Genomic DNA, 12,983 nt, shown 5'->3' with positions numbered 1-12,983 from the left:
CCAAAATTGTGAAGTTGAACTTTGGTAGGGCTAATTTTGAGCAGATGTGACAAAGTCTAAGTAGGATAGACTGGGATAAGCTTTTAAATGTGGAGACAGTCGAGGAGCAGTGGAACAGGTTTAAAAATGTTTTACATGTAATGCAGGACAGATACATACCTAAATTTGGAATTAATAGGAAACTAAAAAAAACTGTACGGTGGATTAATAAAGATTTAAAAAAGGAAAAGGAAAGGAAAAAACTACTTTATAAGGCATATAAGACTAATGACTACAATGTGAATCATAGCGCATATGAGAACATGAGGGCAACCATTAAGAAGGAGATCAGGGAGGCTAAAAGACAGTTGGAGAGGAATATAGCAGATAAGGCGAAAGAAGACCCCAAGAAATTCTTTACATAGTAAGAGAACAGTCAAGGAGGAGGTGAAGAGCATCAGGAATAGTAAAGGGAATTAAAAGATACAGACAGTGAAATAGCGGATGCCCTAATCTTACATTTTTCTGAGGTTTTTACAAGTGAGCAAGTGGATAACCTGCCAGAGGTAAACGCGACTACTAAGGAGGTACTGAGGGATTTGGAAACTGTAGAGAGAGAAGTGCTGCTCAGATTAAACAAGATGAAATCAAACAAATCACCAGGCCCAGATAATATTTATCCTCATGTTCTTAAGGAGGCTAGTGAGTACATATATAAACCCTTGACACATATTTTTAGGAAGTCACTGCTCACTGGAGAGATTCCAAAGGACTGGAAAATGGCAAATATCATCCCATTGTATAAAAAGGGTGACAGGGAAGATCCAAGCAACTATAGGCCAGTAAGCTTAACATGCATCACAGGAAGATTAATGGAAATAATTATTAAGGATAAGATTGAGCAACACATGGCAAGGACAGGAGTTATTCTGAACAGTCAGCATGGGTTCAGAAGAGGGAATTCGTGTTTTACTAACATGTTGGAATTCTATGAGGAGGCAACAAAAGGTTATGATCAAAGTGGAGCAGATAAGATTATTTATCTGGACTTTCAGAAAGCATTTGATAAGGTGCCACATGAGAGGTTGGGCATCAAATTAAAAGAACTGGGAGTTCAGGGTGATGTTTTTAGGTGGGTGCAGAATTGACTCAGACACAGGAAGCAGAGGGTGATGGTGCGAGGAACCTCATCAGAACTGGCCGATGTTAAGAGTGGTGACCAGCAGGAGTCAGTGCTTGGGCCGCTGCTGTTTTTAATATATATAAATGATTTAGATAGGAATATAAGTAACAAGCTGGTTAAGTTTTGCAGATGATACCAAGATAGGAATTAAAAATGTTAGGTTTGAATACACAATGGGCGGTCGGAAAATCGAGAGTACACCTTATGAGAAGGATTTAGGAGTCATAGTGGACTCCAAGCTATCGACTTCCCGACAGTGTTCAGAAGCCATTAAGAAGGCTAACAGAATGTCAGGTTATATAGCACCTTGATGTATGCAGTACAAGTCACAGGAGGTTATGCTCAACCTTTATAATGCATTGGTGAGGCCTCATCTTGAGTACTGTGTGCAGGTTTGGTCTCCAGGCTACAAAAAGGACATAGCAGCACTAGAAAGGGTCCAGAGAAGTGCAACTAGGCTGATTCCAGGACTACAGGGGTTGAATTATGAGGAAAGATTAAAAGAGCTGAGCCTTTACAGTTTAAACAAAAGAAGATTAAGAGGTGACATGATTGAAGTGTTTCAAATTATGAAGGAATTAGTACAGTGGATCGAGACTGGTATTTTAAAATGAGTTCATCAAGAACACGGGACACAGTTGGAAACTTGTTAAGGGTAAAGTTCGCACAAACATTAAGAAGTTTTTCTTTACACAAAGAACCATAGACACTTGGCATAAGCTACCAAGTAGTGTGGTAGACAGTAAGACGTTAGGGACTTTCAAAACTCGACTTTGTTTTTTTGGAGGAAATAAGTGGATAGGACTGACGAGCTTTGTTGGGCTGAATGGCCTGTTCTCATCAGAGTGTTCTAATGTTCTAATTGCTTAGTTATTTTGATTACTGCTATCAGTAGCATTCTAAATGGAACTTTTCACCTAAATCCATGTTCCAGATGTGCATTTTTTAGATTTTACTCAGCATAGTTTTGCTTAGTGGAATACCACCAAAGTATTATTCTATAAAATTCACATTGAATACTTTTAACTTTTGTATAATGGCTTGGTATACCTTAGGTTACTATGCTATACAGTACATTGATTGATGATATATATATATATATATATATATATATATATATATATATATATATATATATATAATATAAACTTTTTTCTTTGGATAGGTGGACCTGGAGGTTGTCAGATTGATGGATGATGGCACACTTTCAAAATATATTCCTCATTTTGGAGACCGTGTATATGCAAGAAATTGGACAGATTCATCTTCAGCAGCTTCAAACAATGAGGAAAGGAAAAGGAAACTCATAGAACGTCTGCGATCAAAAATGAAACTTCCAAGCTTGTACCCAGCAACAACAGGTTCACAAAGTAATCCTCGTCGAGCAGTTGGTAAGGGAACAAGAATGCTGAACGAAAAACAAGAAAAATAGAACTGGGTTGGATGGTGTATCAAAATGGTAACTTTAAGCAGGTTAGACGACCAACTGGTGGGGGCACAAGAGAGCTCATTGTCAGTAAAGATGATACTGTGAACAAAATTTTAGAAGATGGGAAGCAAATATTCTTTCCTAAGGGAAAATCATCTAAAGGAAGAGTTGAAGACTTTGACTTCTCTTTATGTATTATGGGCTCAGAGGAGCCCTTAGATGCAACTCTCACAGTTGGCAGGTTGTATGATACAACTTATCATAAATTACTCAGGTTGTACATTTGTTCAAAACCCAAAAAATATGATGATTCAGTAAAACGGGCCGAATCACCAGAGAGATTTGAGACAGCAGTGGCACCCGCCCAGCAGGATCTATCTCCCATATCTTCATCCCATAGCTCTCTGTCCTCAGAAAGGCCTTTTACTTCCAGTCCATTAATGACTGCAGTTTTACCATCTGTTACCACCACTTCAAGATTTGATCAAGAAGTTATTTTCCTTGGTGATGACGGAAACTTGTCCTTGGATGTTCTCTGTGACACTTTGATTTATCAGCCTGCCCCTGAACAGCAAGAATCAGAAAATGATATTGAAGTGATTGAAGACAAAGGAGATCAGAAAGATGAATCTGCTTTTGAGCAAGTGGTTTCCAGCCCTGCTGGTGATAACACAGATTGCAGAATATTCCATAATATGATAGACATTGTTGGTGAACCTGTAACTGAAGTGCAACCTTCCGAACATTCACCCACAAATAGCAACTCAGCTGCTTCACCTGAGAGCCCATCAGCAGTACCTGATGTCATAAATCCAGAAGCCAGGTCAAACCATGCCTCCCCAAATACTTTATCTGCATCTTTCTATGACAATGCAGAGAATATAGCTGAGAAGCAGACCATTGCTATTCGCAAAGTTCATTGTGTATCTGACATGATTCAGACATTTTCAGATGAGAACATACTATATGCTAATATAACATTTGAGCGTGTGCTAGAAAATGGACAGTTGGAGAATGGAGTTGGGCATGGGCTTGTTATGGACTGTCTTACTGACTTCTGGGGCACGTTTTATGAAACAAGAACATGTGGAGCCACATATAAAATCCCCACTTTGCATCACGCTTATCAAGAACTGGAGTGGAAAGCTGTTGCCCGAATCTTGGCCTTTGGGTGGCAGAGATTTCAATACTTACCTGTTCAGCTTGCTCCACCATTTCTTTATGAAGCTCTTTCCATATCTTCATATACCTGCAATCTAATGGAGGCATTTTTCAACTACATTAGCCCCACTGAGAAGGATGCACTGACAGAGGCTTTGAGTGATTTCCGTCAAGCTGATTTGGAAGAGCTTCTTACCATTCTGAGCAGTCATAACTGTACCTCTCTGCCAACAAAAGAAAACTTGCTGACCTTGTTGAAAGAAATTGCACACAAGGAGATGGTCCAAGAACCAGCATTTATAATAAAGTGCTGGCAGCCAGTCCTGAAAGGTATAGGAGAGTCTTTGAGTGGGAAGACACTGGAAAAGATCCTGGATGATCTTCAACCAAAGCCAAGAAACATCACAAAATTCATCCAGTTTCCAAAGTCAATGTCACCAATTGAGAGGACCACATCTCTTCACCTTCTAAGATTTGTCAGAGAGATTGATCAGAAGGAGATTGGACTGTTCCTTAGGTTTTGCACAGGGTCTGATCTTTTTCTGGCAAAGACCATTAATGTTACATTTAAGGACATGTCTGAATTTACTAGACGCCCAGTAGCCCATACTTGCAGTTGTGCCCTGGAACTAGCATGCAGCTACAGCAGTTTCTCAGAATTCAGGTCAGAGTTTCTGTCTGTGTTAAAAAGTGGAATATGGGTCATGGATATGGTATAAAAAATTTTTGATCAATTGAAGACCTCAGAATGGCCACATGATAAGATACTGCAGGGATGCAGGCCTATACATCAAATAAGGAGCACAATTATACATTGAACTGTGCTACAGGTGTCTGAAATATAATTAACATACTGCTCCAAATGTTTTATAGTGGATGCTGTCTTCCTGAGGTACTTTATACACAAATCAGTTACATATGCATTCTGTTTGTTTGTCATCGCAACAAAGGCAACATAGTTCCTTCAACAAGAGCCAAACTACTAAATGTTATTCTTCATAGTTCAACATAATGCTCTTTAATGCATTACTTTGTTACATATTGCATTTTGTTACCTTTACAGATCAAGCAAGTTGTTTTGTTTACACAAAAGTTCTTGTAGAACAACATAAATGATGTAATTATTAAGTATTAATATGAAAATTCATCACAAAGTTCACATGGATTTTGTCCATCTAATTCATATTTGTATTTCTGTTGTTTGATCTTTGAATTTTGTGCACATTTTTTCCAGAGGAACTGTTGGAAAATTAGTTTTTTTTTTAAATGTACATTTGTGTTTCACATTTAACAGCTTTTCTTTTCTGCAGGTCTGTTGTGTGATATGATGTCATGTAATGAGGAAAAAAAAGATTTGAGGAGAAAGCATTTTTCTAGTTTTATATTTGCATTTTATTGTTTTTTATTACAAAAATAAACACTTAATCTACAGACATCTTATTTCCCCAAATAATAGGGTAAGAGTATATTGATTTCAAATATTAGTTTTCAGATTTAAATATGTCAAAAAATTCTATGCCTTAACCTCCAAACTGCTTTCAATGACCAGATTGTCTAGTAGTGTAGATATGTATTTGCATGCTGATTGAGTCATGGGGCATTACAAAGAAAACAAAAAGTGGAGGAAGAAGAGTGAAGTTAGAACAAATGAGGTAAAATAACTTATTTCTGCACTTTGGGCATGCTGTTGACATTCACTCAGATGTCTGAAAGGGAAGGTTGCTGCAAATTCAGCTCGTCCTCCATTCAGCCATCAGCAGAAGGGAAAAAGAAAATAATATTTGTGTTTTATTGTGTTATAAGATCATCTGTGGTATGCACCTAACACAAAATGTACTAACTAAAGTTTTAGTTTTTTTTTCTTGGGGGATAGGAAGAAATGTCAATATCAGCTGTGTATCTGTTACCTGTTACCTTCACTGTCAACTCTGCAGACCACCATGGCAGACTGCTTTGCTGAACCTTTAATTCAACCCAACTTACCACCAATACAAGGCTTCCAAGAAGTGTCCTTTGTACCTTTAAAGGGCTGTAGCTAAGGAATGATCAATTGAAGCACTGAGCTTCCTAATAGCAATAGGACAAAGACACCGAGTTAAGCTTTTATTTAAAGTGATTTATTTCCATAATGACAGCAAATAAAAAACGTTTATGTTCATAATAACACTAATGACAACAAATAAAAACAAGTATAAGTAATACAAAGATTATACAATTTGGGTGGGTTCATGCATCTTTATTCAGTCCCAGATGTCAGTTTCTAGCTGGCCCAGTTCCTTAGTTATTAATTATATATCATTAAAGTAAAAAGTTAAAATAAAGATTTCTTGCTGTAGATTGAGCTCCTTTACAGGTGTTCAGCAGCTATGCAAATAGCAAGCTTCATTTAAATGTCCATGGCTTCTTTCAAAATGTCCATGTTTACAAATGAGCTGGGCTCTTTACAAAAGTGTCAGAAAGCAACTGAATTAAATGTTCAATTTTTGCCACAAACTGAACAATTGAACTAAAGCTGATTTCAGAACTCTTTCTGAAAACAGTCATAATTCATTCAGTTATAATTCATTCATTTTTCAACTTTCCCAAAATACACTACACTTAAGTTCAGCACAACTAAATTTTCAAGGTTAAGTCATTTACCTGAAATCTATCAATAGCAAAAGGTTAAACCATAGTAGCAAAACAAACAAGAAAAAAAAATCTAAAGGAAACATACACACTCAAAAGAAACACACATAAATAAAACAGTGAGTATAAGATCCTTTATGGACATATTATTACGTATATTGGTGTGAGTACATCAGGGAGTTCTGACTATTCTGGTTATGACAATATTTCTCTTACCAAAGGCCTAAGTTCTCTGTATAGCCTAGCAGCCTCAAGAGCAGTATAACTAGATTCAAGATGGTGTTCCTCCATTAGCAAAACACAGAGTTCATGAAGATCTGGATCACAGGGAATACCAGTTTTCCAAATACAAACACCCTCTTCTACAATTATATCCAGTTTGTCATAGTCAACTGGATGGAGGTAGTCCTGTGCTTGGTAAAGTTCTGGTGCTTGGTACATGAGAAAAGGTCTGCCGTGAAATAAATCACGACCACTCCCACCTGGCCTGATCCGATGGTTGTTCCACATTCTGACCACAGTATCTAACTCCCTCTGCAAAAAATATTCAAATTAGTCAAATGTGTTACTAATCTTCTCAGCACAACCCCAATACACAGGCACACATAGACAGAGGTAGAAATTATTGTCCCCCGAAAGAATATTGCTCTGGGCTGCCATATAATGTTAAAAATCTATAGAGAATGTAAAATAAATTACAAAAGGAAACAAGTATTTTTTAATTTTTATCTATTCTATATTGTTTTTTTTATCATAATATTATTTTCCATAGGTCTTAGACAGTTTAGCAGTCAACATAAGGCTGTAAATGTGAATGCTGTTAATTTTAGAAAATTTCACTAGTAAAAAAGAAATGCTAATATACCCTTAGCTTGGGAGGTACCATGGCACACATTGATTTGCACTGCCACAGATTCAGCATGCTTGTTTCAAATCCAGCACCTGATTGTCTGTGTGGAGTGTACAGTATATGTTCTCCCTATGTCTCTGTGCTTTTTTTCTGGGTACTCCATTTTTCCTTCCACATTCTTGAACCCATGTGTTGTGATGTACCAGTACCCTGTCCAGGCCCTGTCTTGAGCCCAGTTCTAACATTATAGGCTCTTGCTCTCCGCTCCTCTGAACTAGAGTAACCTGAGAATGACTAGGACTATAAGTCGGCCAGTGTACACATTTACTTTGAATTGCCATGAACTTTTGCCAAAACCAAAAGTCACTTCTAAAAGACCATAAAATAATATAAAGTTGAATTGTGCTATCATAGGGTAATGCGTTCTACAAAGTCTTCATTTATAAGCTGAAATGTCTTTCTTTCCAGAGTTTGATGGCAACCTTAAACAGGGGCATATTTAACAGACGCTTTTTTCAACGTAATCTTTGAGTACTGTTCATCATTGTGTCACTGCGGTCAGTTCACCATATAAAAAGGAGCGAAGCTGATTAAGGACTCACCAAATAATCCAAGTTAATTTCCTAAAATGTATGATTTTACTGTAAGAATGTACTTCAGACGTTCTTCGCGTTTAAGTAAATAAAGATCAGTCAAGTGTCTTCTAAAACGCAGTTTAAACATACAGCAATACGCGCACCACAAGTCTTAGACTTTCCTGCCGCACTTGAAACAGGTGCACTAAACAGCAGATAAAATTGCAATTCAGTAGCTGCATGATGCATGCATGAGAACTTAACAAAACGTAAAGTGTAAAAAAAACACTAAGTCCCTACATAACAAATTAGGCACAATTACTTAACAATAATTTTACAAAGACGTTGAGATCGCTTACCAGATAATGTGATGAATAGCTAACTCGCAATTCCACGCGTGTAATTTTATTCACTGAAATGTTCGTGGGTCCCCATCCAGCTGTGAACCCTTACAATCATCACCACCTTTCACATCAATAGGTATGGCTCAGCAAACATATATATTTACCCAAAAAAGGAAGGCCGCCAAGCATATATATTTAAGCCTAATCGGCACATAGATGGGCTCATGGTTAAAGCGTAAAGGCTACTTGTAATAGTATAGAATTCATATGTATACTTAGCCAAAAAGTTACTATGGTGTGTGTGTGTGTGTGCGTGTGCGTGTTTGTGTGAACGAGTTCTTCCTACCTGAATGACGTCAAGAAAGCAGAACTGAATGAGACCTTTGTCAACCACGTCACCATTGAAGTCTCCCACAGACTGAAACTCTAGAAACAAATCTCTCCAGTAGTCCACATTTTGCCTCCGATAGAATCCCCACCACCATTCAATCCTCTGATTTGCAGTACTTCTTCCTTGAAGAATAGCAGGTTCAGAAAGTGTACCGTTTTCATCCTCACGTAGAAAACGCTGTAGTCTGTTAACGTGCACATTTTCAGTACCGAGATCGGATCTGATTATTTTTGGGCAGCCCCCCAACTCAATGACAGCACTAATAAAGTAACTTGCAACCACTTCAGGTTTACTGTTAGTGACGTTCGCTTGCATCCAGATGATATGGCGTGAGAAGCCATCGATGCATCCGTTTACTGCGATACCAAAAGGTGTGAGTTTATCATAGCTGTCCATGTGCCAAAGGTAATTTGGTCCCGGGACACGGTAATGCCTTCTTCGCAGTCTCCTGCGTCTCCTTAGCTGAATGCCTTCTGGGTCCAAAGTTGATTGTATTTCATATACAAGATCTCTAGTGACTCTTAATCCAGCTAATCGACATCTCTCTGTCATCATACGGTATCCGTGGAGTTGCCCAGGGCCCGTTAACTGCTCTGCGATGTGGTGCACAATGGCATCAGGCTGGCTTAGATTGCGACGCCTATACAACTGAAGCCTTGCTAACCGTCTTCTTAAATGACGCACACTAACGTTGTTATTTTCTAAACTAAGACATAAAGATATTTCAGCCTGCGTCAGTCCTTGATTAAACAAAAATGTGACGCGATGATCAATACAGTTCTGCTCTTCTGCCATTTCAAACCATTTCTGCCATTATTCCATTATCTCGAGAAAATAAAGTTCGTTTTCTCGAGATCTCGAATAAAATTGTTCCGTTATCTCGAGAAAATAAAGTTCGTTTTCTCGAGATCTCGATAAAATTATTCCGTTATCTTGAGAAAACAGTTTAAAAAAATAACGCTATACCACGTCCTCTCTCGGCTTCCGTACAAAATAACACAGGCTAGTGTAAATACCAGCACTTAATGATCACTCAGTTGAAATGCAATTATTTTCAAAAGACACAAAAAGAATATATGAAGAACAGTGTGAACGCTGGCCCCGGCACAGACAGACGGACATCATATTGTCACCACACACCATTTATTATATACACTATGTACAAAGTTTTCTCACGTGCACCCCCAGTGCCTTCTTGCACCGATTTCCCCAATGTCCAGGCCCACAGTCTCTTGTGCCTTCCTGGCCGCCTCCCGTCCTCTCTCTCCAGCTCTGTCTGCTTCCTCCCGACATCCACCACTGACTGGAGGGAGGCGGCCCCTTTTATGGGAACCCGGATGGGCTCCAGCTGCTTCCCGGCACTTAACGGTGGCCACACCCTGTGTAGCGGAAGTGCCGGCTGTGCACCCGGAAGCCGTCCGTGTCTCCCCGGTCGTCTTCCCCCCGGCACTTCCTAGTGTGGCGGAAGTGCCGGGCTCCCGGAATAAACAGGCACTGGGGCACCGCCTGGCGGTGGCCACGGGTACCTACAGGGCTGGGCTTCAAAGCCCCCTACCCGAGGCCCCCTGCATAACCAGGACGGACGCCCCCACTCGGTCTGGAGGAGGCACACCCTCCTCTGGTCCTCCAAGGTGTCCCGGCCGGGTTCCAGCCCTGGCCGAGGACCACGCGGGATAAACCGGCATCGGGGCGCCGCCTGGCGGTGACCACGGGCCCCTACAGGGTAGGGCTTCCATGCCCTCGACCCGTGGCCCCCAAAAGAACCAGGATGGACGCCCCCTCGCGGTCAGGAGGTGGCACAAGCCCTCCTCATGTCCTCCTAGCGCCCCGGCCGGGCTCCAGCCCGCCGGGGACCACAACAGAAATAAAAAACAAACCCTGAAAACTTCAGATTCCATTCCTTCTTTTTCCCTTAAGGTTTTCTACAAAAAGGAATCTAAAAATAAAATGTAAACTCCAAAGAAATTCACTGCCTTGCAGCTCACCAGCTCGTTGGTCTTGTTCCAAATGCTTCACGTCCACTTCTTGGGTAAATCGGAAGTCTCCTCTCCCCACACAGCAACATCTTTCCTCAGACAGGTAAAGCAGAAGGCTGCTTCAGCTCTGCGGCTCACTTTGTCCCTTTCCACATCATACTGCCCTTACACAGGTAAATGGAAGTCTCCTTAGCTCCCAGCACTGCACAACCTTCTCTCATCCGGTAAATATGAAGTCTTCCTTGTACAGGCTGAACAACCCAAACAATGACTCCATAGCACTTGGACTATTCAGAGGGAAACTGCAGTACAGATGGCAAAGTAGATGCACCCTAGTATCTGTTACGCTGTTTTAAACATTTGTGGGATTTCTCCCACCAGTCCTGAAGGACCTCCCTCAATCCCTTCTAATAGGAGTACACTTCACCATGTCAGCAACACTACATTTCTGATCGAAGCAAACTCCCCTTTTTTAAGATATTCAACTATATAGCTGAAGCAATCCTACTATCCCGGCAACCTCCTTAATCTCATAGAGGTAACTTATTTTCTTTACACACTCTTTGGGCCCACAGCTCAATCACAGCTACCCTTTTTCTGCAGATTCTTTTTCTTTCTTCAGCTATGAGGCAACTTCAAAGCAATGGCTTCCACCACCCTTGTGCATGCGGAAAGCTTGACAGCTGTCTGGACCTTCATATGTGCCCCTGCCATCTCTTATGGGCATCCTATGCTGCACTGCTACAAACAACCAGGTAAAATAAAATAAACTGTTTAAGTCAGGCATATGTGCATAAACAGCTTCATTATTATCTAAAATGAAAGCCCTGTGTTCTGGACTTGACACACATCAAGTTCTTCTTCAAAATAGTATATATTCCCCTGTTATTAACATGGCTTTCGATACTGTCTCAGTGAAGGAAGCGGAGTGACACCGATTTTTGCATTTGTTTATTCTCAGCTGTAAGATGATGAGTTTAATTCTCACATCAGCTATTGTTTTTGAAGCTGGCATGTGTCCTCCCATCTACATGAATTTTCTCTGGGCATTCTGGTTAATGTTAGGTTGATGTTTCACTCTTAATTGACCCATTATGAATGAACTAGCTGTGCTACTTGTCTAAAAAGGGTTGATTTCTACATAATCAACATAGACCTCACCATTAATGTTTGCAGTGCAACATGCAATGCATATGTCTCTGTTCTATGCTATTTGAAATTAGATTTATAAAAGCTATTTTAAAGTTTGTAAAGTGCCACCTATTGGAATGACAAATGCATTGCATTTCATTACTAAAAATGTCTGTGATGCATCTTTTGCAATGAGACATAGCACCTGCACAGACAAACAGACCTTATCCTTTTATTATGATGGATGTCTATACTTACAGACTGGCATTTCATCCAGAGCGAGCTTCTGCTTTAATGCTAACATAAGCACTAGCTCTACTGACATTCCAATGAAGGTCCAAAAATTGGTTCATTAAAAAGGATTTATGTATCTAAATTCTTTAAATACTTTTCTGCTTCGCTATTTAATGGGATGCACTACAGATATTAAATTTATAAGTGGATACTTTATAAAGAGAAAACATTGAAAGATGCCTGGACACAATAGTGCTGATAGCAAGGAAAACAATGGAAAAGAGTTTTTTTGAACTACTTCCATATGTCTGCTCTAAGGGCATACACAGAGCCATCTACTTGAACATAGTAAAAATGCATCTCCTTATCACAAGTGTGATTTCTATGCTTGGATAATTTCAAAAAGTTTGAATTAGTACAATGATAAAACTCTCTGCTATACTACTGTCATGAAGAATGTTGCTCAGTTCAAGATAGCAAGGTGTTTGCTGGCACGTCTTTCCAAGTTTCAAATGCAATGTAATTTTTTTCTTTGTGAAACTATCCCTTTCCATTGTATTTTAACTTATCAGCACCCCACAGGTTTTTGCTCAGCCTTTCCACTTGAATGCTGATCTCACGCATACCCTGCTGCTTTTTACATGAAGTCAGCAATCCAGACAAAGCATTAAAATTAGCTACCATTGCTATAGCATAACAAAAGGAGAAAGTTCTTGTTTAGAATAAATTATTCCAGCATTGCTTTGTCGAAATCATCATATATTGGCTTTTTCCATAATTTCCTTGAAGCTAAACAGAGAGAAAAAGTTACATGCTGAAGTAAAAACTCCTTACTCTGTCTGAATAAAAAAAAAAACCTTTAGTTCTTTAGTTCTATTTTTATTTAAATTTTTACTATCTCAAAAATGAAGCGTTTTCCACAGATATTTTCCTCTTTGTTATTACAGTGGAAAAAAGTGTTAATTGATATAAATTTGCCTTTTATTTAAAATAATTATTCATATCATCGGAAATGGTGCTCTTTTTTGTCATTAGAGATAACAGAGTGGTTAACAGTATTAAACTTCTCTCTTTTAAGTAATTCCCAAAAGTCCTGTGTGTT

General features: G+C 39.3%; 1 protein-coding gene across 1 annotated transcript; it reads right to left on the bottom strand.

Annotated features, from left to right (window-relative positions):
* Positions 1 to 6,551: 6,551 nt before the first annotated feature.
* Positions 6,552 to 9,092, bottom strand: LOC120528722. The gene is made up of 2 exons (XM_039752876.1): positions 8,496 to 9,092; positions 6,552 to 6,914 (listed from the first exon to the last, which is right to left on the bottom strand). Exons 1-2 carry the CDS (start codon positions 9,090 to 9,092, stop codon positions 6,576 to 6,578), a joined length of 936 nt encoding a protein of 311 aa, XP_039608810.1. The 3' UTR covers positions 6,552 to 6,575.
* Positions 9,093 to 12,983: the final 3,891 nt, after the last annotated feature.

Source organism: Polypterus senegalus, chromosome 4 (genome assembly GCF_016835505.1).
Source record: "Polypterus senegalus isolate Bchr_013 chromosome 4, ASM1683550v1, whole genome shotgun sequence".
Taxonomy (NCBI): domain Eukaryota; kingdom Metazoa; phylum Chordata; class Cladistia; order Polypteriformes; family Polypteridae; genus Polypterus; species Polypterus senegalus.
Note: the sequence above shows the minus strand (reverse complement) of the source record. Positions and strands in the feature narration are given on the sequence as shown.